The sequence below is a fragment of the Haemaphysalis longicornis genome, unplaced genomic scaffold (genome assembly GCF_048455015.1).
Source record: "Haemaphysalis longicornis isolate Haplotype H1 unplaced genomic scaffold, Haemaphysalis longicornis Haplotype H1 scaffold_12, whole genome shotgun sequence".
In the NCBI taxonomy this organism is placed as follows: Eukaryota; Metazoa; Arthropoda; class Arachnida; order Ixodida; family Ixodidae; genus Haemaphysalis; species Haemaphysalis longicornis.
The window spans coordinates 111,967,029-111,993,651 of NW_027526225.1; the positions used below are offsets into that span (position 1 = coordinate 111,967,029).

Here is a 26,623-nt window from a genome sequence, read left to right on the forward strand (position 1 = left end):
GCGTTACTTGGATTGGATTGAGTGGATTGGGTACACTGGCCGAGGTTGACCAGTTTCGCGTAGCTCCTAGAGTGCCGTGCTGCGCAAGCCCGAGGAATAGATTAGATTGCACTGGATTGGATTGGATTAGATTGGATTTGGATTGGATGATAAGCAGCAGTAAGTATGATAATCAGCTAATCTTAGACAACCAGGAAAGCTAAGAATAACCAGCTGAACCTTAGCTCACGCTTCGTATATCCTGGCATAGCGGCTTGGCTTTCGAAGCCTCCGGGTTACGCCGTGGCGGAGGGACCGTGACAGGCTACAACGTGACGCCGTGGCGATATGCTTGGTTCCAGCGAGCGAGCTAGGACGATAAGGCGAGTGCCTAAAGTGCTCTGGACTTGAAACAGAACGAGAGCGGTGACACTGCACTAGCAATGCATTTGCGTATAATAACGAAGCCTACTTTAAACGAACTCGGGGTAACACATTTCATAGACATACAAAGGTCCTTCATACTTTGATGTGACTGACTACACACTTACACTTCCTCTGGTAAAATGCCTTCCCAGCAATGTATGTGTGCATAGTAGTGAAGCCGGCTATAAAGGTCACCAGTGTATGGCAAGGCGACTTGAAGGAATGCTTAGTCATTTGTAGAAAATTATCAGAATTTGCGTACTCATTTTTGTAAGGCTGCAGTCGTTATTTCGGGCATACTACCACCCTAATACTGGGTAGCTCAATACTGGGCAGCTCACTACCACCCTAAATCCGGGGCAGTGAAGTTGAAGGACTTGCAGCGGTAAATAGTGTCTCTGGGTTGACACTTCAAGGACCCACTCGAGAGAAGTCATCCCTCGAGTGTGCGACTGGTACGATGGTTTGCGTTTTGTGAGCAATGTAGTTGAATTAAAGTTCGAGAAAGCCTTACCCAGTCCGAAGAAACAGTGCAAGGATCTGCCCAACGGCACTGGAATCGCGCCACAGTTAGAAAAAAAGCCAAGTGCCTCAAATATTACGGTCAATTCTGCTAAGTGTTGGGCTACGCAAATAGGCACGCTATCATCAAACAGTGCTGAACAATGCCCACCTGTTTGTGTGCCCTCGCAGGCGGAGCCAGCAAACTCTAGCAAACAACACAACCGAAAACTGTTTCAGAGGTCCCCTGTTGGGCCTGAGACCTCGATAAGCACCGAGAACGAGACAGTAGAAACGCATACTTATTCAAAGAAAGAAGCAATGCAAGTGAAAGCTAAAGAACCAGCTAGATAGTCTGAAGGAGACACGGTACCAAAATGAAGCGAAACCTCGCGTGTCCTACTAACGGAGACTGTTGAGCCGCGGGGAAGACTCACAACGCTTGAAAACTTACAGCACAGTTCTCCCGAAGATCGCAGACTAATCAGCCCCACCTGTGTTTCAGCCAAGTTCGAGAACAGCATCACGAAGGTCATACCCAAACGTCGGAGTATGCGGGAAAAGACTGGTCAAGGAGTACCTGGCGTACGGAAAGCATCAGCCGGAGCACGTCTACAAACATTGCGACTGAAGGAAGGGACTTTGTGACAGAAAGGAGGGGACGCTGTGACGTCGTGAATCGGTGCCCGTATAGACAGTGAGGGGTCTAGACATTACAAGTTCTGCTTATAGGGCCTGCATCGTCCCAGGGGGGAGGATGTTGCCTGTAACTTCCTGGGGGGGTAGTATGTTTCGGCACCAAGGGACGGGAGAAGAGAAAACAGACTGTAGGCCGCCGTTCCAAGCTGCTACTTCTTTCTCTTCTACTACTTCATCTTTTTCTACGCCTTTGTTTCTCTAGTCAAGCTTTCTGAATACTCCTCCAATCATGCTCTGAACAGTTTTGGCGAGGTGGTATCTCCCTGTCTAACTACCTTTCAGGTGGGGAATATGTCGCATTTATATATGTCGTCTAGAAGTCTTGTGTAGGTCTCTCCTATTACCTGGTCTTTTATTGCTTTTGGCAATGTTTCGGTGAGTAAAGAATCAAAAGCTTCTTTGTAGTTTGTAAATGCCATGTAAAGTGGTTTTGCGTACTTTGCCGATTTTCTATTCTTTGATTGACGACATGGATTCGATCCATTGTTGGATATCCTTTCCTAAACCCAGCCTATTTTCTGGGTTGATGGCAATATAGGCTGTAGAGGTTAAGTATTACTTTGGTAAAGTGCTTGTATACAACAGAGGGTAGGCTGGTGGGTCTGTAGTTCGTAATGTCTTTGGTATCTCCCTTCTTATGAATTAGAATTATGTTGGCTTTCTCCAGGCCATGGCTACTTTAGGCGTGCTTATGCACTCTGTAAATAGTGCAGCAAGCTTTTCCAGAACAATATCTCCTCCCTCCTTCAACATATCAGTTTCTTCGTTGTCACCTGCCGTTTTTTTCACGCCCTTCAGAGCCCTCGTCTTGAGGTAATAGTGAGACATCACAAGTTGAGCTTGTACTCTCAGTCTAAGTTGAGCTTGTACTCTCGGTCTAACATCATTGGCATACAGCCTGGTGTAGAATTGTTCTGCTACCTTTATATGTTGTCCATACTGAGCGTAATGTTACCCTGCTTGTCTCTGAGTGCGTAAATTATGCCTTTGCCGACAGCTAGCTTCCTATTCTATTAGGTTTCCTTCTATTTCCAGCGTTTTTTCGATCACTGCCATGGTATCTGCGCGAATGTCATTCGTCTACTTCTGTTAATTTAAACCGCTCTCCTAATTTCATTTGATCCGCCGTACCTGACACTTTCATTTTCTTACGTTTTGAAATTACTTTCTTTGTTTTCTGAGTTAGTTTCTAGTGTTTTCTCTACACTCTGCTTCTCCCACAGCTGCTGCTGATTGTGCAATTGCCGTTGTGAAGTTGTCATTTAGCCTGTCTGCACTACCCTCGTTTGGTAGCTCGAATTTGTTTTGAAGGGCTATTTAAATTCCTGTGTCGTTGGTCTGCCTGACTCCACGCTCGGTTTTCCTTTTCACGATTTTCCTTCTTTCTATTTTGAGATTCCGCCTTACTTTGCATCTAACAATTCTCTGATCGCTGCTGCAAACCTTGCCTAGCACCTCTACGTCCTGCAGAATTCCAAGGTTGTAGCTTAAATAAACGGCGTAAAAAGTAATGGACAGCAATCGGACAGCTGGTTCGTGGCTTCGCCGCTTTCGCTGATTTGTTTGCCGCTCGCGGTCGATTGCGTTTCAATTGCATAAAGCGCTGGTTCAACTAGTGTATCAAAAGCAAAGCATTTGACCAAAATCAAAATTGAAAGAGGGGTCCTAGCCTGCGACATTGTGATATCCTGTTCAGTGATTTTTAGAAAGCTGGTTTATGTCTTCTATTCAGCCAAAGTTGCCAGATGCATTGTTTTCTGATTTCGCGTGTCCCCATGTTAATTTTTTCGGAGATGTATATAAACAAGATCCGCTAGTCTAGTTTCGCCAATTACGATTTGGGATAGCAAAAATCCAAGTGTGGAGGAAAATGATTAGGCAGCGGTACAGGTTATCGCACTGATTAATGCTTTCTGCGTCGCGAGGAGTACGTTTGTATTTACGGCACTGCAATCGATTGATATAGGACAACCTGTTTTAACAGCGAAAATCTTGAGCAAATGATTTGTGTATGGTGTCCGCAGTTAAAATAGGAAAATGTCGGGCGCTCGTGCTAACGTGCCTCGAGCGCACGCTCGTCAAGCCAAGCATACCTACTTAGGGAGATTGGTCAACATTGGCCACAAAGAGGGGCCAGAAGATAACACCAACAAAATTCCGAGCCCTCGCACACGCAATCCAACCAACCAAAGTAAAGAAGCTTCACACCAGTGGTGAGACTTGGAGCTGTCCATAAACGGATGTGCAAAAGACGAACTTCAAAGGCCAAGATGGCAGAGTAACGCACCAACAACGGCCAGGACATCAGAATCGGTTTGGCAGAGTCAGTCGTCTTACGCATTCGGACACGACCGTGAGCTAAAACCTGAGAGTAAAACGTCTTACTCACTCGGCCGCGACTGTGGAGAGCCAGCACACGTGATGGTGTACACGTTGCATCTGCGGCGCTAGTTTAAGTGTGCGTGTTCCGTTCGTTTGCTTGAGGAGGAAGACCCCTCCTCGCGTTGTGCACGATGGCAGCCGATTTGCTTCTTCGCCGTGATAGCAACAAAGATGGAGCAAAATTCGTTGCGGGATCGGAGAAGAAGCAAATCAGCTGCAATCATGGACTTAAACCGTCCGGTCTTGAAAGTTGCGTACAGCTTCGCTGCCCTCTTCCTGCATTTTTTACTCCGTATCGTCCCTTTTATCTTTACCAAACCTAATCCATTCCCTTCGAGGTCTTTAGCGGCTCTCTTCCAGTTTTTTGCACATGTGAAAGAAAGCCCCATTATTGATACTTCTACGCGAAAATTTAAAAAACGTTTACGCCCGTTATGTCATTGGATGACATCGTATGCGAATCGCCACTGTAATGCGTCCCAAACGAAGGACCCACCTTTCCAGCACGTCCTCGAGCGTGGTTACGGTGACGCCCATCTTGTCGATGCCCAAACGGCTCTTCTCCAACTCGAGGGCGAAGAATATCTCGCGCATGGTGATCGACAGCTTGTCCGAGTCGCCCGTCAGACGGAAGACCACAGCGCCCTTGTTGTCCAGGGCCTTCCGCGGAGGGGGGAAAGTGTGCTTCTTCTGTATCAGCGACTCCACATCGTCCGCCTTGTAGTCGCTGCCTTTATGCAGCCGCAGCTGCGAGATTAAAAGGCGGGGACCAGTGTGTCACACATCGTCATCGTCGCCGTCGCCATCATCATCATCATCATATTTTGTGTGCACCGGAAGATAAAATTCCAACTGTGCTGCCTGAATCCATTCTTTGTCACCGACTCCCTTATTTCACCCCTCCAATGAGTTATCGATCTTCCCCCGCTTTTAGCCCGACCTCTCGGTAGCCACCCCGTTACCCTCTTGCCCATCTGTTGTCGATTCTCCGCATTGCATACTCAGCCAAACTCTGCTTCTTTCTCTTAATTTCAGCTAGGATCGTGTCAATGCGTCCACATAGGTTTTCTCCCTCATACAAGACCCTCGCTACCTATTTCTGAGTTTTACTCTAGTCTCCCTTATTCCCTTGGCTTGTGGGCCAACCCGAGGTTTCCGTCAAGATTGTTAGTCCCCAAGTTCCTGCAGCATAAGTTATCGTCACGAGTACGCGTTGATGGTATTGTTTTCTCATTAGCGACAGAGATAGACTTCAGAGTGTTTGCCGATTGCTATCCAGCCGATAGTAATACACGTGATTTCGTGTGTTACTCTACTGTAATGAACTGTGGACACGTTAGGCGCCAAGTCTGGAGTTTTGTTGGCGAGTTTGTTGGAGCGCCGTGAAAGCAAAACAAAAAGGAATGGCCCCAGTATTCGACAGCCCCAAAGTAGTTGTAGCCAAAATAATTCGCCGGTACATTAATTGTTGGCGAGGTGCAAGTGAAGGAATGGGATTTTTTAAGTAAAAGGGCTCCCTGCTAGTCGGCAGCTTCTGATGTTCAAGTTATGGTTGCAGGTCAAAAAAACAACTTCTGCCCACGCTATCGTAATGACGCTGGCTACCACTCTTGAGCGAAGAATTCAATCATATGTGAATTGATAGGCCAAAACTGGAAGAAAGTACAGCTGCACGCATGATTCGAATCGTAGAAATACAGAGCCGTACTCGATGGATTGTGTCTTGAATTCTTTCTAGGTTCTGGCATATTGTTCTTCCCTCTTTCGTCCTCATGTAGTGCTTATTTCACAAAAAACAAATATTTTCCGATGCATTTTGTCTCAATGAACCCACGTCCGGTAGTAAGTTACGACTGGTCTCGGGCGAGCATTCGAGTGCAGACGCATTATGCTTGCCCCATTGTTGGCCATTGCATCTGTCGGCATTGGCGCCGACTGCAAGCCTGCACATACTGATAGCAGCGTAGTGTACCCAGGGAGGCCGGATCACAGCTAAGAGCCCTGGTACGGTTATGTTTGGTACTTGACCTGCAGCGGGAGCTGACGTTCTTTGTACCAGTCACTCACAAACAATTAATGAGGTACCAGAGCAGCTGGCACCACCAGCAACCATTAGGATATTCCACGCCGGCTTCTCAATGACGTTATTTGTCACAAGCATCGGACGAAGCGCGTTTTGAATTTATCGGCTGGCAAGAAGCCGTCGTGGAAGGCGCCCACCTGGTAGCCCATGCCGAACTGGGCCTTGATGTACTCCGGCGAGCCAACGCAGTAGAACTGCCCCTTCACGAGGACCGCGATCCGATCGGCCAGAGCTTCGGCCTCCGCATAGTCGCTGGTGGTGAGGAAGACGCCCTTGTAACGGCGGACTTTGAACAGCACCTCCCACATCTCGCGCCTGCTCCGGGGGTCCATGTGCCGTGTGGGGTCGTCGAGCACGAGCAGTTTTACCTGCCACACGCAAAGGAAATGCGGAAGCACAGCGAACCGTGTGCTTCTTTCACGATATAACCAAATCAGAAAAACGAGCATGATTAAACACATTATAGGAGCTCTCGCACCATAGTATTTTCAAGTATCAACTTCCAAAAGGCACACCACGACCGTTGAATTATGCACCAGGTAATGAGTGGAGATTTCCGAGAATGTGCCTATGTTCGAAGCATGGTACAAAATAGGACACTTCATAATCGTCGCCTCTTTACCTTTGTCTCTGTGTACTGTTCGCTAGTACGATGATTGCCTTAGTGACAAACGCGCCCAACTTACCGCCTTAGTTGTCTAGAAGAGTTTGGTGTTGGGCCTGTTGGCACAGGGGGGAGGGCAAACTTGCCCGCGCATTGCCGTGGTTGTGGATGCACCCCCCGCTTTGACAAAACTGAAATAATTGGTAGGGGAGCCACAAAGTACGAGAGGTAGCTTATTGAAGCTTATCAAATGCGAAAGCACGGTTTTGATAAGTGCTTGAGTGTGCCCTTACTAATGGCGTATTCGGTTGGCCTCTCCGGTCCTCTGGCTGTAGCGCCTAAATATGTCTAAACCCCCACTTTTCAATCCGGTGTCATCGATTTACTCGGCGCCGCTACGGGGCTCCTCCTCACCACCGCTGACTCCTCTTTCACAACTATTTTCCCCCTCACCTCCACCAATGCACCTTTGGCAAGTTGCGCAGTCAGCCGCTAACGGCTGTAGTGCGGTTATCAGATGATTGCGACAAATAAACAGAAGCACGGATGAGCGTTAAAAAATGCATTTAAGACTACTACATTTGCTGATATGAAATTTGAGCGCAGCGTGAGCAGGCTTCTCGGTCACGGCGCATTTCTGCGGCGTCTCAGGAAGTGTTCACATGATCAGCCAACGCACAGTGGCGTGCGATACTCTCTGCTACCTGGCAGTACACCACCGCAGCCGGCCAGCATGTTTCAAATGGTGTTTGAACCTCCCGCACAAATACCACGTGGTGAGGATTAGCCCCGCACAAGGGAGCAGCGAGCATGTTGCTGCATATCGCGTTTCAACCTTCCGCGGAAATGTCACGCGATTTGGATAGCGGATAATTGAACAGGGCCTGGGGAAAGTGTCAGGAGGAGGGCACTCTTTCCTGGTGACGCATGAAAAGTTTGAGGGAAAGGCAGCGACAGAGATGACGACGTAGCGCACGTGTCGTACTCCACTTCACCTTTCTCTAGAAGCTCCTCTCCGTTTTGTTTCTTTCGTCGCTGCCGCGTTCGCTCACTCGGTTACTTGGAAATAAACAGCACCGCTCCCGCGAAGCCCAGTTAACGGCTGCCTAAAGGCTGCCCGCTAAAACGACGGAAACCCGCCATCGCCGTTTCCGCTCAAATACTACTTCGCCAAGTAGCTGCGAATCTCTCCGGGTAAAAGAAAAACTTCCACAGTTGGAACGCCGGCTTAAGCCCATATTTCTTTTTCAGCTTGGAAGGCCTTCCGAGCGGCATTTCTGCCGTTGTCTTTCACGCCTATGTATGCGCCATCACCGGTTGCCCGTTTATGCGCGCACGGTTTTCGGGTAAAAAAAGGGGGGGGGGAGCGCACACACCACTAGGCCTTAAGCCGCTACTGATGAAATGCCAGTTGTGCTGGTGGGAGATTTAGATGTAGAGAATAAATGGCTCAATGCGGTTAGTCGTCTGTCCGCTTTCATCTAGTAGTTCGGGTGTGGGTTGATGTGTTACACAGACATTTTACACAAACAGCAAGATGCATACGAGGGGGAAGTAAAACGGGCAGCCACATCTTTGTACACGAGAACAGAGCTCAAGTGCTTCCGATTGTTATTGAATGGATGCATGCCCTTAGTTTTAAGAAAGAGCAAGAATTCAAGCGTTGGCCGGAACAAGCGCGAATGGGCGCAAACACAACGGAAAGCTCCTGGCGTCGCTGTTACCGCCTCAAGTTCAGCTCATCGAGTAGCGGCGAATCCCTCCCGGATGAACAGCAACGTGCCCGCTTGGAACGCCAGCGTGAGCCAATATCACTGGGCTTTCAGGGTATATATACGACCGCGTCTGTCACTTCTAAGCACGCGCACATGACCGGTTGGTGGTTTAGGCGTGCGCAGGTTTGTAGTTGAGAATAGTGGGATGTGGACGCGCAGCTATAGGTGTCATACCCGTTCTGATGGATGGCATGCCCGTTGTGCTGGTGTGAGGTTTAAACACGGACGTTAAACGGGCCAACGGTTCCCGATCCGGAGTCCGTAGTGGTAGAACGGACTGGGTTTGGGTGTTAGGCTATGTTCAGACTATCGAAGCAAAAGTCATATTGTGATCTATGGACGTAAAAAACGGCACGTCACGCATCTCGGTTGGCTGATACGTGACATGACGTCGTTCTTTAAAATTATTACGACAGTTGCGGCAACAGTTCGAACCCTGCTTTACGCAAACAGTAAGATGCTTACGACGTGGGCGGGACACAAGCAGCTCCATGTTTATGTGCAAGAACAAAGTTTGAATCCTTCAGGGGTTCATTCTGCTAATTGGCTATGAAGTATGCTCTGTAGCAAATTACGATAAATGTGTTTTGTTTCGCACACTCCGTGGACTACATCGAGCTTTGCAGGTCCCCCAGTTCAGCGAGTGGAAGGATACTAATTATTTTACTTTAGTTTTTAAAGCGCATGACATGACCTGGTTTTTCCTTGCAAATTTCATTATTAAACTGCTGCTAGACCCTGCGTGTGGGTCGTCCTAATATCTCCTCGTCTACACGTCTTCAAGGCTGGGTTCCACCGTTCTTCAAACTGTGTCTAGAGTGGAACAGAAAATGTATCAGAATGGGTTTCGAAGAAAGCCGAAAAGAAAGCAGAACGTAAGCGGAAAGGGTCGGATCGAGTTACGCGAAGCCCAGCTAAACCAAAATAGAAAGAAAACGAAGCTGGCTCTCTGTCGATTCCAGCCAGCATTTGTCCGCTGTCCCCCCAAGCATTTACGACGACGCGTAGGAAGCGTAGTCCACCTTGCTGTTGCTTGTCCTTATGTTTCGCCACTCGGTGGCTAAGACATCTGTATGGTCAAGTAGTGACAGTATTGATATCATATGCTTGTTCGTTCAAACGCGGCTACCGATTTTCACGACAGGCATCTTTACGTGGTTAAGTTTATGCTTCGTATCCCTTGAGCAACCCTGAGGAGCAGCGACGTCCAGAAATATTTCTCAGGGGTGTTTTTATTGTAACCGACAACAAGGACACAGTGCATGGGAATTAATATTACAGAAAGAGGTCCCGAAGTGTGGAACTGCGGTGGGACCTCTTGTAAATAAACAGTATTACAATATAAACTTCAAGCAATCACAACAGAAAACTTCAAAAAGAATTAATCCGAAGGTTATTGCAACATCACACAGGACTCGCACAGAGTTATACGAAAAAGTGCAAAGACAAAACAGGCAAAAACATGGTGAGAAATAGAAAAGAAACAAAGTGAGCAAAAATAAACAATAAAAGTCGCGCGAACTAATCAAGTCAAAAGTGAGGCTCTTCGAGGTTAAACTTAATAATTAAATGTTTGTAAGATGAGCGACTTTATTTTTAGCATTAATACGCAAGTTATTCCATATTTTAATGGCGGGAAATACAACTGTATGTTTACCATATTTTGTTCTAACTTTTGGGAGTAAAAAGTAATGTTGTGACGCAAATCGCCTTATGTTATGGTTACTCATCAGTTCTACCGGTTATCAAAAGCACATTCTTATCAGTAAGAGGTCTATGGGCGGTCATTCCAAGATTATATAAAATAACTTCATCCAACGGGAGGAGATCTAGTTGTTGATAAAAAGAAGTGACATGGGAGTTGAAAGAGCTAAACGTCATGATTCGAATGGCTTGGTCTTCAATGCGCTTCAAAGGAATTAAATGAATATCGTAAGTTAAACCCCAGGATGCCCGGCCGCGGCGGCCGCTTTTCTGATGGAGGCGAAAAGCAAAAACGCCCGTGTATACGAGATTTCGGCGCACGTTAAAGATCCCCAGGTGGTCAAAATTAATCCGGAGCCCTCCACTACGGCGCGCCTCATCGCCTGCGTTGCGTCGGCGCGTTAAACCCTACAATCAATCACTAAACCCCAGGATGAATTGCAAAAAGCGTTAGAAGTGTAAGCAGGCGGAAATAATTTCTTGTCTTAATTAATACTCTGATTCCATAAGCCATCTTCTTTTTAGTGAGTTTATGTAGTTAATAAATTTTAAAGGAGCCATGAAGACAATATACAAGTTGGGTTTATTAGAAATACTGCTTAGTCCCGATAACAATGATACCACTATCATTGCAATCTTCGAACAAATAACGGAGATATTAAAGAAAACGTGTGAAGCAGTCGCGACCCCCTAGCCAATTTCCCGCAACTTTCCATGACGTCACGGAAATTTGTGCGATTGGCGGCCGCCTAACTGACCTCTCGCGACGACGCATGACTGGACGTCTGTAATGGGGCCTCTAGTTTCATTTGACCGCGTCCCTTGAATGATAACGTGTAGTTAACGGACTGAAAATTATGTTTTATTGTTGGCCCGTGTGACGTCATTCTTGCTCATAACACGTCACTGGGGCGCAAAATTTGAAATACTTCATGCTTTTTTTCGTTAAAAAACATATTTTGTGGCTGTAATGGAGCTGAGTGAGATACTGAATCCTAGTTCTTTCAAATTAAACAAAGTTGTATTTTCTCTTCATGGCTCCTTTAAGGAGCTGTCAAGTTCAACCCCGAAAAATGAGCCTTTATCAAACGGTGGTATAGCATGAGAGTTAATGTAAACCGAACCAATAAAAATTAAGAGTCTTCAAACGAGATGAAAATACGACAAATTTAGTTTTGGAAGGATTGATTAATAAACCATCGCTCTGAGACCATGAGGAAATATTACTAATATCGATGTTGAGGGTTGTAGTGAGAACGTCAATGGATGAGGGTGACGAATAGATGGTGGTGTCATCAGCATAATGTAGGCAATTAGACAACTTGAGGCAGGTAGGAAGGTCATTGATGTACCTATAATAAAAATAAAAGAGGGCCGAGAATGGAACCTTGCGGAACGCCTAAGTTAGTGATTTTAGTGTGTGTACCAGAAATGTTAATAATTTGTTCACGATTAAATAAGAAACTTTGTAATAGTTGCAGCGGTGGTCCGTTAATACCGTACCAGAAGAGTTTCGAAAACAAGATGTCATCATTAATGGTGTCAAATGCTTTGATAAAATCTATGAAAATACCCCCAACAAACGTGCCCTTGTCAATTTCGAGTTTAATATACTCTGTCAGATCTATCCTAGTAAGGTTGGTGGATAAACCAGGCCTAAAAGCGAATTGCCTAGGTGTTAGCAAATTAAATTTGTGATGAGAGGCACTTTTCCACGATTTTTTCAATGTCCTTGCTGAAAAATGGCAAAACTGAAATCGGGCGGTAGTTATTCATTAATGCCCTATTGCCTTTTTTGAAAACAGGAATTATCAAGATTTTTTTTAGTTCACGGGGAAATACTCCAGATTTGAAAATTAGGTTAACAACATGGGTAAAGATATCACTTATGGCATCTACATTCTCTTTGATGCAAGTGGCGTGAATGTTATCGTGTCCGGGGCTGGTACTTTTACAGCCGGTAAAACCATGAAACCATTACAGCCGGTAAAACCATGAAAACGAAAAGAGCCGCCGCCCGACCAATACCGTATTCATTCTTGTTTTCATCGTACATTATGACCTTTGTTGTTACATTTGGTTTATAAATGTGGTGTGTAAGTAGCATGGGCGATAAAAAATGCCGGAAGAGGGGAGGTGGGAATTCAGCACTTAAACGTGTTCTGAAACCTAAACACCCCGCGCCCCCTCTCTGGCTACACCCGAGCTGAGGGGGACATGTTAATCGTTTGTTGCTCTTATGGCCTGCGGTTTCACGTCAGCGTGCACATGGCTCACCTCGGAGAACGGCATCATTGCGATGGTGACGCCGAGGAGACGCCGATATCCGGCCTTGAGGTCCTCCACGCACCGGTTCCGGTAGCGGGTCAACCCCATGTCGCGTATGGCCCGGGACGCGTCCTTGCGGACCGTATCGTTCGTGAGGCTTTTCCCCTGCGCCGAGCAAATTTCTTATGAGTCATGACTCATCACAATTTCATTGGATCGCTCTACCGTCGATAGTCACTGTAGGATCAGGCTGAAGATCGCCGAGTTTACCCTTTGAACCTCTCAAGGAATTTTCTAATATATAATAAACCTACGGGTCCGAGCTTGGAACCCCGTAGTGGACGAAAGGTGTGAAATGACTTTTATTATGAGAAGCCCAAATGTTGCATTGATCATGCCGAAAAAGTTCGTCAATGTTGCCTATAAACGCCAAAACAAATATTGGTATCGTAAGTACTTTCAAATATCTATGCTAGCAATGCAGTGTTTATAATTTCGTTTGCCCAAAGAGCTTCTCGGGGATACATGTTCCATATTACCATCAGAGACGTGAGCTGGTTTATCCTGGAGCTCCCGCGCGCAAACAAAATTCAGCGCCAAATACCTCCGCTTTAAAAGCTGTTGCTGAAAAAGAGAACGCTTCCCGGCTCAACATGAGTCATCCTTACACGACCAAGAGAAAATCCCCTTGAACGATCCGTGCACTCTGGTCCCCAGCTACCCGATAGCAATTGGAACCTGTGGGAAGCTCATTTCGGCACAGAAGTAACGAGTAGTTTACCGCTGTGTTTCAGCGCCCTTGTTCAGGGCAACAGCACTGTTTTTAGAACGAAGCCTCCAAGCACCCGCAAGGGGGCTTTTTTCTCCATCTAGCGCCTTAGCTTTGTGCTTTGCAGGAGGCGGGCCCGAACAGAACGTAAACACAAGATGCTGTAGACTAAGTTGCTGCAGTACTTACATTTTGTGGGTGGGCTCATTTAATAAGTTTCCAGAACCAAATCAGATTCCAGAGAAACAGCAATGTTAGGAGCCCTGCCTGCCCTTAGTGACTTCCTTGCAATCCGGGTTAATCGGAAGTAATGTGTAGGCTTACTTAGAATATTGCCTTACGGCTGAATACTTGCGCAGCAATTTTGTGGATTGCGATGTTCGCCCGTTAGGGTATAGTTACGCACCGAGGGGCGCACCATGGCGAAGAAGACGAGGTGCTCCTCGACGGTGAGGTCGGAAAAGAGAACGGGGTCATCCGGGCTGTAGCCTATCAGTCGCCTCGCCGCCTCCGTGTTCTGGGCAACGTCGTACTGCCCGATGGTTATCGTTCCACTGTCTGGTGCGCTCCACCCTGGACAACCGAAGCAGGAGGACAGGATCAGGCTATGGTCTGTTGGTCCGTGAAGCAGGAAGGCTACAGCGTTGCATACTGTCAGAGCAGCGCGGCGATAACTTGCACTTTGCGCATCCGCTCGCGTGCATGGCAAGATTTTCGGCGACAGGTGAAAAAGAATTATATAACAAAAACTAACAATCCCCTCCACTATAAAGAACGCGGGTACGCGCAAAGCTTGCCACGAGTAACTATAAACCAAATGAAACATTCAAAACCCAAGACTAACCCTTCACCAAGCGCAAAACCATCTCCGGTCAACCCAAACCCATAGCCAATCACCCCCAACCCAAGCCCGTACCCAATCAACTCCAACCAAACCCCACCATATCCACTGGCCCAGATTGATTCAATCTGCCAAGAAAACCATACCACAAGCACGCTGATAAAGAATCACCTTTGATCATTTAAAGAATAACCGCGTCACCTCATCACATACACATACATTTCCGCTGACGTGTATACTGCCCCGCTATTGTTGCGACTGGCCACCCGAGCGCAGTCACCGGTGTAGCGATGTTGCCTTGCTCCGTCCGCTATCGACGCGGCGCAGAGCAGAGCGACGAAGTCCTCGAGCCGACGAAGAGTTGAAGTAACATTTATATACAGTATTTACAGGGTAAGCAAAAGTTACATCATTCGCACAAAGGCGACAGCACCCTTTCACTCGGTGCTTCCGAAGAGACTGGTGCCGGAGAGAAGCCGCCGAGGAAAGCCGACGATGAGAGCCTCCGGGCCTCTTTTATAGCCCGGGAGTTCGTTGTGGCCCCAAGAAGTTCGAAATGCTCCAATCAGGGCTCTCGCTGCCTGAAGTTTGAATTCCGACGAATGGTAGCGAAGCGGTGAGTCAGCTGCGCCGCCGATGGGGAAAGGGAGAGCGATGCCGCCGCCGTCTCCGTGACCTCGCCTCCGGGCGTAGCGACATGCCCTTGTTTGGGTCGTTCTCCGCTGAGGGATTCGGCCGCGCCGCAGCGTTTCGAGATGCAGGAGTCGGCCGCGCCGCAGCGTTTCGAGATGCAGGATTCGGCCGCGCCGCAGCGATGAAAGGGAGAGGCGTGACTCGGCCTCGCTGTCGGCGCGTCGCCTCGTGCAACGCCTTTGGGCCAGGCGCTCTGGCACAACAGCACCCCCGCCGCCAGACAATGCGCCGTGAAGACGAGCTGCCTCCACGTGGCTCGGATGCTGGGCGCGCTCGTTCGCCAGGCTCATCCAGGTACACCTCCAGTGTCCCAGGAAAAGGGCGGCTCCACCAAGTTCCTCTCCTTGAACAGGTACCGCCTGCCAGGTCTGGATCACCGGTACCTCGCCGTGCTGCCCAGGTGTCTCGACCAGTTTCGTCCGGCTCCTTCGGTCTGTCCTCAGCACCGGTTGCTCATCGTTCTGGAGCTTGCAAAGAACCGACCGACAACAGGCAACACCCAGCGCAAGCAAGCACCCTCTGTCCTCCGTCAGAACACCAGACTCTAAAACGTGACCAACTCTCCTAGCTAAGTGTCTATCCCCAATTTGGACCCTCTACACCAAGAGGCCCATGCGGGACGTAAAACTCTTAAAAGAAGAACTCACACTAAGTGTCAAACGTAACACACGACATTAAATGATAACTAAGGTTGATTACCTGAAATCACGCAGTGCGGAAATAATCAACTGAGGCAGCAAATGAGGCAATAATTTTGCTCCCATCTACCTGCTAAGATAAAAGCTGCTCACGAAGAGGCGAAATGAAAGACACGGGGAGGATGAACGCAGCCTTACTTAGAACGCACGGCTTAGTGCGTCTGCGTTAGCGTTCAACTTTCCTTTCTTGTAGCGAACGACAAGATTGTGCTGCTGGAGTATCATACTCCACCTTAGCAAACGACCGCTTTTAGATGACATGTTATTTAGCCAGGTTAGCGGGCAATGATCAGTTTCCACAACAAACTGGGAACCGGCTACATAGCACGCCAGCTTCTGTACTGCCCACACGACGCAGCCACATTCCTTTTCAGATGTACTGTACGCCTCTTCCCTGCAAGTTAGCTTGCGGCTTAAGTACAAAACTGGTCGTTCGCATCCTCTTGGCATAGTACAACTTCCATGCCACGATCGCTCGATCGCACTGAATAACGAACCTTTCGAAAAGTCGGGGACCGTTAGCTCCTCGCTCAAGGCTCGTTTCAGCGCTTAAAATGCGTCCTCCTTCTCTGTGCCCTTTTTCACCTTTACTGGCTCAGTCGTACTAAGAGCTTCAGTACGGACTAGCCATTGTGGAGTAATCTTTCAAATAGGTCTAGCCATATCCAAACCCGAAAAGTCCTTATCTCAGACTTTGTCGTTGGTCGGCAATAGTTATAACTACTGCGGCTACTTCGACGACTGACGGTCTGCGTCGGCCGCGCTACCACCGCCACATGCGCTAGATACGTCACTTCGGCGTATCCTGTGACACTTCGACTGTTTGATTAGTAGGCCTGCTTCTTTCAGCCTGCTCAGCACGACTCGTAAGTGATCTACATGCTCCTCACCATGTGCTAGAAAAGCTGGCGCCATCATCGAGGTAATGGAGCGCGCACTATGACAGGCCACGAAACATCGATCTTTTAGTTTCGACTCAAAAGGCCACACGGCGCTCGTTTGAGGCCGAAGCTGAACATGACGGGACGGACTGTCCGAACGGGGAAACGAAGAACGCAGCGTTACAACTAGCTCTTCCCCACAGGCTAGTTTCGTTATTCGAAACGCGTTCTCTTTCCGCGGTCATATACAAGCCTCACAAAGCTGACGCCCGTTATCGCGCGCGGAGCTGACTTCAAGGCCAACACCGCGGCCGGCACGCATGCCTCGCAACCGCGTTTCCGCTCATAGCAGAAAGCTCTCAACTCCCTTTTTCGCCCTGAGCGCCTTCGTTCCACTGGCTTGGAATTCGGGTGAAAGTGCCCCACCTTGCTTTCAAGCAAGTCATCGCGAACTGGGGACAACATCGAGTTCGCCTCGCAACGCTCGGCCACCTGGGTTTCCCTGCCGATGGGGATGACGCAACCCGCTTCGGCTTCGGCCGTCGGCGGCTCCACTAAGCTACTGCCAGAGCTTTCGGTCCGCTCGCCGCTCGGCCTTCGTTGCTCGCTCGTCTCTCGTGTCCTGCTCGCAGGCTTAGCCACAACATCGCCCGCGTTAGAGCTCACACCCGAAGGAACACCTTCTGTTTCCGGGGGCTCTAGCGGCTTCGTCTGGCTAGCCTCGCCGTCCAAGGTTTCCCGAGAAACCTCGCTATCTCGCGCACTGTGCGCGATCCTGTTGGAAGCCGTCTCTGAGGCCTCCTCTGGTTCTGAGTGTTCTGCCGAGATCGTTGAACCCGAGACCGTCACATGAACGCGATCAGCGGACCCGTACGGCCCTCTGTCGGACGTCTCAGCAAGTGCTTTATCTCGCTTAGGCACCCCTTTGCTCTCCGTGACGGCGGTACGGTCTCTGTCAACGTCACTCGCGACGAGCTCACCGGACTTCTCTGTCGGCCCTGTCGGCAGCGCTTCGACCTGGAGCTCGTCTTCGCGTAACGGCTGATCGGAAAACGGTGACAACGTACTCTCCGTGTCGCCCGGCTCCGTTTCTCCACCGAAGGGTTTCACGGAACCCGCCTCAGCCGCTGGCGGTTCGACTAACCTACCGCGAGAGTTTTCGTTCGGCTCGCAGTTCGAGCTACGTTGCTCGGCGTCCTTTCGAGTCTCGCTCGCTGGGGAAGAGTCAAGTTCCTGGGAGAGCTTCCGCGCCTGCGATCTCGTGAGTGCCATGCACGCCAAACTGGTAAAGAACGATTTTCCCTGTTCTTTGAGCAGTTGCTCCGAGCTATTAGAGAAGAGATAAGGGAAATGCTCGGGGAGCGCTGCGGACACGGCCGCCTCGGTGTTTAGCTTACCAAAACCGCCTTCAATGACGACCCTCGCAATCGGCAAGCAAACGCTCTGCTCCTCGGCAACTTGCCTTATCCACGCGCATTCTCCTGTGCAGTCGTTTGGAGAAACTAGTGACGGGTGGACTACGTCCATAGTTGCTGCGGAGTCTCGGAGTGCTCTGCACTTCTTGCCGTTCACGTTTATCTCCTGCATGTAGGGCTCGAGCAACTGCATGTTCTTTTCGGTTTCTCGGATCGTAGCGAATGCAACCTTCTGTTTACAGTTTGCCGCGATGTGCCCTTCCTTTTTGCAGTTGTAGCAGATTATCTGCTTCCGCGACTCAAATGCCCGGGCGGCATCCGCGCGCTGCTTAGCATCGCTGTTCGATTTTCGAGACTCATCTATGCCTTCCCCAACAGTTTCTTTCGTAGGAGGTGAGTCTTTTCGAAAACTGCGACGCTCTAGCTGTTTCCCTTCTTCAGGCTTCTTCCTAAAAGCGTCCTTACCGTGCGCTTTTTCAACGCGCACCGCCTTATAATGCAACTTTCGGCGGGTGTAGTACTCCTCAGCTAACTCTGCTGCCTTGTTAAGCTTTACTTCTTGGAGCTTATCCTGCAGCCACAACCTGACGTCGTCTTCGACGCAGCGGTAGAATTGCTCAAGCGCTATGCACTCAACCACTTTGTCGCGGTCGTCATAGGCTTCCTCGCCTTTGAGCCACTCAATTAGGTCAGCCTTCAGACGAAATGCGAAGTCTATATGCGACTCATTGCCCTTTTTCGCGAACCGAAACCTCTGTCGGAAAGCCTCAGGCGACAACCTGTATTTCCTCAAAAGAGCCTCTTTGACCTCGTCGTAGCTCTCGAAGGCCTCCTTCGACAGGCACGTTATCACGTCCGATGCCTCTCCAGGAAGCAGGGCTAACAAGTTTTGCGCCCACAGAGACCGTTCGATATCGTTTCGCTCACAAACGTGCTCAAACTTAACGAGGTACTTCGCCATGTCCTCGCCAATAACGAACGGAGGCAGTTGGTCCCGAATTATCGGACCGTTCGCAGGAGCCGTTGGAGAAGCTACGCTAGGCGCCGGCGAGCCCTGCCGGAACTCTAACCGCTTCAACTCGAGCTGCCTTACGGCTTCCCGTTCCTGCCTTTCGGCTTCTTCCCTGCGTTCCTGCCTTTCGGCTTCTTCCCTGCGTTCCTGTCTTTCGGCTTCCTCCCTGCGTTCCCGTCTTTCGGCTTCCTCCCTGCGTTCCCGACTTTCCGCCTCCTCGCGCTCACGGCGCTCCTTCTTTTCGGCTTCCTCGCGTTGGCGGAGCTCTTTCTTTTCGGCTTCCTCGCGCTCACGGCGCTCTTTGATTTCAACCCTGGCCTCATTGACTTCCTCAGCCGTTACTTTCTCCTTCCGCATGATCTCAAGGATCGCATGCTTCCGTTTCGCACGGCCTAAGTCAAGGCTCAGCTCCTCGCAAATTTCGATGAGTTCCTTCACTTTAAGGTCCTCCATCGTTTGCACTGGCCTCTTGCTGCTTACCCGCGTTAGAATTCCCTTGCCGCTCCTATACTATCGAGCTACTAGTAAGGCACGCGCAAGTAATTCTCTACGCTCCTTTGTTTACCTCTCGGCACTAGCTCTGGTTTCAACACACTCTCTAGGCATGAAACAATCAAAGCTATACACAGTGCTTTACGCAGCCCTTCTCTAAACTACTATAACCTGTGCTAGAGAAGTCTGGTGAACTGAGAGAAAACGTCGAGCGCTTACCACACCAGGTAGTAGCCGTTGCCGGTCGATCCCACCGCTGCCACCACTGTTGGGACTGAGGATCCCACCGCTGCCACCACTGTTGCGACTGGCCACCCGAGCGCAGTCACCGGTGTAGCGATGTTGCCTTGCTCCGTCCGCTATCGACGCGGCGCAGAGCATAGCGACGAAGTCCTCGAGCCGACGAAGAGTTGAAGTAACATTTATATACAGTATTTACAGGGTAAGCAAAAGTTACATCATTCGCACAAAGGCGACAGCACCCTTTCACTCGGTGCTTCCGAAGAGACTGGTGCCGGAGAGAAGCCGCCGAGGAAAGCCGACGATGAGAGCCTCCGGGCCTCTTTTATAGCCCGGGAGTTCGTTGTGGCCCCAAGAAGTTCGAAATGCTCCAATCAGGGCTCTCGCTGCCTGAAGTTTGAATTCCGACGAATGGTAGCGAAGCGGTGAGTCAGCTGCGCCGCCGATGGGGAAAGGGAGAGCGATGCCGCCGCCGTCTCCGTGACCTCGCCTCCGGGCGTAGCGACATGCCCTTGTTTGGGTCGTTCTCCGCTGAGGGATTCGGCCGCGCCGCAGCGTTTCGAGATGCAGGAGTCGGCCGCGCCGCAGCGTTTCGAGATGCAGGATTCGGCCGCGCCGCAGCGATGAAAGGGAGAGGCGTGACTCGGCCTCGCTGTCGGCGCGTCGCCTCGTGCAACGCCTTTGGGCCAGGCGCTCTGGCACAACACTATACTCGGCAGCTTTCAAATCAGCCACTTATCACCCCGCATGCGGCGCTGCCTACCAACGGCAGCGTCCGAGGTATTCTACACTGCGAACTGATTTACTTCTTTTTGAAAGACTAAAACCTTTACACTATACCAAAAACCAAACAAAACATCCTTTGAAAGGGTGTATTGTGTTTTTGCAAGGGTGTAAGGGTGTCATCAGTGACAAAACACCCTTAATGTGGTTTTTCTGCTACGGTGTAAGGGTTTTAGTTATATACCGGGATTTGTAAATAATTTTAAGGTGTGTAAAATAAAGTGCAAATAGAATAAAGTGTAACTAAGTTTACAGTGTACTAACGGTGAGCGTCTGTGCCAAGGGCGCTGCGATAAACGGGGACACGAGTCTGCAGCGCGCCCATTTGAAATTCGGCGCTCATCTTCGGGCGTGCATTGTGGCGCACCAACGGCGGCGTCCGTGGCAGCGATGCCGCACCAACGCTTTACATATGAATGCCGTTCCCGGATGGCGCAATTGGATCGACGTCGGCTTCATAACGCGAGGGACCCAGGTTCGATTCCATCCACAGGAAGCGTGTTTTCTTGAGGCGCTTTCTTGTTTGGAAAACCATCACGAGCTTCCACTACACGAGTCAGTCAATACAAGCTTCGCTTGAAAATTCCCAGTCGTCACTAAACAGTTCAGTCTCCATGGGCAAACGCAAATGTTATGCGACGGGTCGGCCACACAATGCAGTTAATGTGACGCAAAGGGGCTTCTACATTTAAAGCGTCAAGGAGACTCGAATATTCAAGTTGCTGAGGGAGGCACGACCGCTGTCGCCTTGTCTAGATCGCCACTGCTCTCCGTATCTTTGCGTACATTTTTAAACGTATGTGTACGAAGTAACCTTGTTGCTCGTAGTGCACCTCGCAGTATACATGATACAACGCGCACAGCTTTTCTTTGTAAAAGTGCCCTTGACTGCACGTGCTGGCAGCGGATGTGCAAAATTACCTCATTAACTTTTACTTTCATTTTAAATACGAATCAGTTTTATAGCGGGGCTGTAGGCTAACTTAGCCTCTTTCTGCCTCCGTAGGACGAGAACTTCCCGAGTACTATTTGCAAAGCATGCGCTACAAATCCTGTCTGCTTCTGACCAGGACAATGTCGTCTCCAAACCTTAGGTGACTGACATATTCCCCATTGATTCGCACCCCTGGTTTCCCCCGCTTAAGCTTTCTGAATACACCCTTTAGATAGGCTGCAAATAACTGTGGTGATATTCTGTCCCCTTGCCGGACACCCTTTGGTATAGAAAATTCACACATTCTCTGATGGAGCCGTGCAGTTCCGGTGCATCTATCGTATATATCTTTGCACCCCCTTTCGCAAATCAACACCCCATATGGGCACCGGCAGATGCTGGGCTGGAGGGTAATGAGGCAGCATGAGATTGGGCTTGTGAATGCACGAACCAGGACCCATTTGATCGACCCGTCTCTCCCAGGTTGCACTGGCACCCGTTGCTCACATACAGCGACATTCTTCACTACTACCGCAGAACACGTCAACAATATCCTAACCGCTCCCACAACTTCATCCGACAACAGGCTACCATACTCAGTCTCGTACAAACTGATACTTACCCACACCCCAAACTGTTTAGCCGCATATACCCAGAAACTTATACCGACCAATGTCCAAGATGCGAGAGTGATAAAGCCACACTCGCACACATAAACTGGGCTTGTCCGAAGGCACCCCCGACTTTGATTAAGAGCAATCGCGACTGGGAGGCAGCTCTGCCCAGCAGCGACCCGGAGATCCAACTGCGGCTGCTCCGCATGGCTCTGGACTCGCCGGCACCGGTGGCCCGCCCTCAAGGGTGCCGGGGGGTCGGGGCGTGCTGAGCCGGGGGTACTAGAGCCCTGCACGGGCCTGATTTTAAGGCCCGAGCCCGGCCCGAGCCCGCTTCGCGAAGCCCGAGCCCAACCCGGGCCCGTAACACCTAGCCCGAGCCCGGTCCGGGCCCGAGCATTCATAAGTGAGTCTGGCCCGAGCCCGGCCCGGGCCCGCCATCTCAAGCCCAGGCCCGGCCCGGCCCGGTAATTTATTTTTTGGCCTAGGGAGGGCCTGCGCGTGTGTGACCAGGCCCGGTCTTTGACGCTGAAGAAAGTTTGTTTATTATATTCCGGGCGATCAGATGGAGCATCTAGTCTGTACAAGCACGTCATGACCTGAACACAAAAAATAAGGGTTTAGAAGTGCACGTAGTTTAGCTTTCACCGTCTGCAGTTCACGCCACATCGGCATAATAATAGCTCGTATTCTTAGACGAGAGACACCATCACCTTTGATTACCAGACTCTTGGAAACTTCACGTGGTTGTCTCGGCCACAAGTTGGTATTGCTGAAATATTTTGATACGCATTTGAATCAACGAGTATGTAAGCGCGTTGAAATACTTCACCTGCAGTGGTTGTTAAGCGGTGGTGTTTCTCTGGCACGCGTGTTTGATTCCCGGCCACGGCAGCCGCATTTTGATTGGTGCGACATCTAAAACACACGTGTACATACATAGACATAGGTGCACAGCTCCGGGATATCTGAATTAATTCCTTCTCCTCTTGGGCATTACTTGTAATCGTATCTTTGGTATGTTATACACCAAAATATAAAATCTTGATGCAGTACAAGAAATGTCATTAAAATTGCAGTATAGTGACCATCAGACCTAGCAAAACACGTTTTTAAAACAATGCGTACAAGTAACAGCAAGAATCGCGCAAAAATAAACCAAGAATATTCATTTTGATGCTCTTTTCTACACTTCACGTCGGACCTATTAACGGCCGTGCCTATGAATTCAAGCCCGAGCCTGGCCCGGCCCCACGGTGTCGAGCCCGAGCCCGGCCCGGGCCCACGGCGTCGAGCCCGAGCCCGACCCTGGCCCGCGGCATTGAGCCTGGGCCCGGCCCGGGCCCACCAAAAATCGGCTTCGGGCGGCCCGGCCCGGCCCGCGGGCCGGTTCGGGCTCGGGCTTTCGGGCCGGCCCGGGCCCGTGCAGTGCTCTAGGGGGGACTTCGCTGATCTCACGCGGGTCGCTGAGGTGAGGGAGCTTGGCAACATAGGCACCGGCTGAGGCCCATCGCTGGGACTCCAATGCCTTGGTTGCTGGTCCTCCCGCAAGGGGTTCAATAGAATAAGTCTCTCTCTCTCTCTCTCTCTCTCTCTCTCTCTCTCTCTCTCTCTCTCTCTCTCTCTCTCTCTCTCTCTCTCTCTCTCTCTCTCTCTCTCTCTGAAGAACGCAATGTGTGCCTCGTCGGCGCCGTTACACGTAACGCCTTCATTACTGCGGACGCGGGCACTACGTCAAAAGCTGCTTCATAATCTACAGATACAATATACAGCGGTGCGTTGCACTCGGAACACTTTTCGATCACCTGGTTGATAGCGTGAACATGGTCTGAAATTGACAAACGTTTCCTGAAACCCGCCTGCTCTCGGGGCTGTTAAAGTCCGAAGTGGCACTTATGCAATTGAGAATTACCTTTGTAAATAATTTGTAGGTAACGGTGAGCAGGCTGATGGGCCTTTAATTTGTAAGCTCTTTGGCATCACCTTTCGTATGTAGAAGAACTAAATTCGAATTTTTCACGCCTTTGGCGCCTACAAATTCTCAAGCACTGCGAGAATAGCATGCGAGGTTTGTTTGCAGGCTTAAAAATGAACATAAAATATTCCAAGGTAAAGTCGAATCAGCACGCAAAGACACATGACTAAAACATGTAATGAAGTCTTTGAAATAGTGGCCGAATACGTCTACCTTGGACAAGTAATAGCTGTTGATCGAAATCATGAACGGGATATTACCAGCAGAATGAGCTTGGAGTGGGATGCTTTTGGTAAGAATTCAAATATCCTGACTAGTAAGCTTCCCCTGTCACCCAAAAAGCTTGCATTTAATCAATGCGTTCTTCCAGTAATCAATTACGAGGCAGAAAATTGGGGTCTCACCAAGCGACTTTAAATTAAACTTAGATCTGCCCAACGGGCCATGGAACGGAGGATGCTAGGGGTCACGTTGAAGCATAGGAAAACCGACACATGGATTAGGAAACAGAATAAGGTGGTGGGCATTCTAGTTCAAATTAAGCAGAGGAAATGGGCATGGGCGGGTTGCGTAATGTGTATGATGGAGAACAGGCGGACCACCCATATAACAGTGCGAGTGCCGATAGACCACAAGCGCAATAGGGGTCGGCTGAAAACTCGTTGAAAAGATGAGCTATAAAAATTTGGGGGAAAGCATGCATTCAGCTAGCATCCGATAGGCGTGGGTGGAGATCTTTGAGAGAGGCTTTCGTTCTGCAGTTGACACAACCAGGCTTATGATGAGGATAATTATGATGATAGGAGAACTTACGCTCCTCTCCTCGTCCCTTCGGCACACCCTCTCCCTTCGCCCTCCTGTTCGAACATGGCACTTCATTTTTCGATATAAGACGGTATACATTGTCCCTGGAAGAACGCCTTCACAGGGATGCACTTGTGCTAAGAAGCGAAACCAATGTTGAGGAGACCAGTGCGTGTTAGCTCCAGCTACCGGAATTCAAGAGCTCATTACTGCGAGGCAGTGTATGTCTAACACCCCTCCCCCCTCTGGCTTTCATTCCGGTGAAACCGCTTTACTCGGCGCCGCTCCGGGGCTCCTCCTCACGACCGCCGATCCCTTTTTCACTACTACTGTTCACCTCGTCAACACCGGTGCCTCTTTGAAATGTTGCGCAATCATCTGACATTGCCGGTAGCGCCGTTATCAGATGGTTGAAGAGAATCGATAGAAGCGCGAATGGGCGTAAAAAAGACCGCAAGCCGCCGCCGAACATGTCCCCGCCACCGTTGCCGTCTTAAATTCCAGCTCGCCGGGTAGCTGCGCAACAATCCCGCTTGAAGAGCAACTTGCCCGGTTGGAACGCCGGAGTGAGCCCATAATTCTCCAACTTGAAAGGCCTTCCGAGCGACGTATTCGCGGTGTCTTTCACGTCTAAGCATACGCCCATCCGCGACTGCCGGTTTATGCCTGCTCGGGTTGGGGATGGTAGGCGGGACGTGCACGCAAAGCTGGGTTTCATGCCACCACCAATGGCATTGCCAATGTGCTTGTAAGAGATTTAAAAGTGGAAGTCTCATGGCTCAATTCGCCCTGTCAGATGTCCTTCGCAATTGAGCGGTTTGGGTCTGGTTTGGTGTGTTAGACAGACAGTTAGATGCCCACGACAGTGGAGGGAAACGGCCAGCCACGTGTTTGTCCACTAGAATAAAGCTCGAGGTCTTCCAGCCTTTAAGGCGCTATGGGACGGACGCATGTGGTTCGCTTCGAGGAAGAAGAGCGGGGATTGGTGAAGCGTCGTAACTAAACACATGGCTGGGTGCAAAAACAACGAAAAGCCGCTTCTGCTGCCGCCGCCGTGGCCGCCTCAAATTCCAGCTCGCCAAGCAGCTGCGCAAACTTAGCGGGCGAACAGAAATGTGCCTGCTTGGAATGCCGACGTGAGCCATTATTACTCGATCAGGTTAAAGGGCTTTCTTTCACAGTGATATTTCCGACGGCGTCTTTCACTTCGAAGTGCGCGCACATAAGCGGTTGCCGGTTTATGCGTGCACGGTTCGGGAGTGGAGCGAGGGGGGCCTGCAGGCGCAGGTATAGGTTTCATGCCCTTACAGATTACATGCCCATTAGGCTGGCGGGGGGTTTAAACGTGGACGTCAAAGGGCCTAATGAAACCTGTCTGGTGTCCTTGGTTGTCGAGCGGAATGGGTTGGTGGATTACCCTAACAGTAAGATGCTTGCGATGGGGTAGAGAAACACCACTCCACGTTTGTAAATAGAATAAAGATTGCCTCCTTCCAAGTTTAATTCAACTAATTGGCTAGGAAGTGTGCTCAGTCGCCAATTACAAACAAGCGTGATCTGTTTCGTGCACTCCGTGCGCGGCGTCCAGCTTCGCAGGTCATCCTTCTTCCCAGAGTGCAAGGGCACTAATTTTGTGATCGTAATGACCTCGGCAAAACAAACAAACAAAAAAACGTTCGACGTGAAAGCGAGAGGTGTGTACAAAGCACCGTACCCAATTAGGCCAAACTAGCGAGAAAAGTACCTGTAATGAGCTTCATCAGCGTGGTCTTTGCCGAGCCGGCGGGTGCAAGCAGCACGGTTATTTGCTTGCTAAATATGTTGAGGCTGACGTTGTTCAATATGGGCTCGTCTTCGTATTTCTGCAACAGGGATGGCAGAAGTCGCGCCCTTAAAAATGGTCGTGGCGCTTACTAACAGAACACTAACCAGTTACGTGTCCAAGTACAAACTAGGTACGTAATGGATTTTACTAACTGGTCATGCATATCCCAGTAAAAAGCTACGCGCGACAATGTGTATCGGCTGAACGTTCAGCGCGACATAGGCAC

At 49.8% G+C, this 26,623-nt stretch overlaps 2 protein-coding genes across 2 annotated transcripts in view; both read right to left on the bottom strand.

Annotated features, from left to right (window-relative positions):
• Positions 1-16,337, bottom strand: part of LOC144161783 (phospholipid-transporting ATPase ABCA3-like) — a 53,507-nt gene extending 37,170 nt beyond the window's left edge. Inside the window, exons 1-5 of the mRNA XM_077692384.1 lie at positions 16,313-16,337; positions 13,597-13,763; positions 12,431-12,586; positions 6,208-6,438; positions 4,484-4,734 (exon numbers count right to left, since the gene is read on the bottom strand). Of these exons, the coding sequence (XP_077548510.1) occupies positions 4,484-4,734; positions 6,208-6,438; positions 12,431-12,586; positions 13,597-13,763; positions 16,313-16,337 (830 nt within the window). The remainder of the gene's footprint in view (positions 1-4,483; positions 4,735-6,207; positions 6,439-12,430; positions 12,587-13,596; positions 13,764-16,312) is intronic.
• Positions 16,338-16,398: 61 nt separating this feature from the next.
• LOC144161784 (uncharacterized) lies at positions 16,399-19,475 on the bottom strand. Its single transcript, XM_077692385.1, has 2 exons — positions 16,562-19,475; positions 16,399-16,452 (listed from the first exon to the last, which is right to left on the bottom strand). The coding sequence occupies exons 1-2, from the start codon at positions 19,181-19,183 to the stop codon at positions 16,399-16,401; spliced, it is 2,676 nt and encodes an 891-aa protein (XP_077548511.1). The 5' UTR covers positions 19,184-19,475.
• Positions 19,476-26,623: the final 7,148 nt, after the last annotated feature.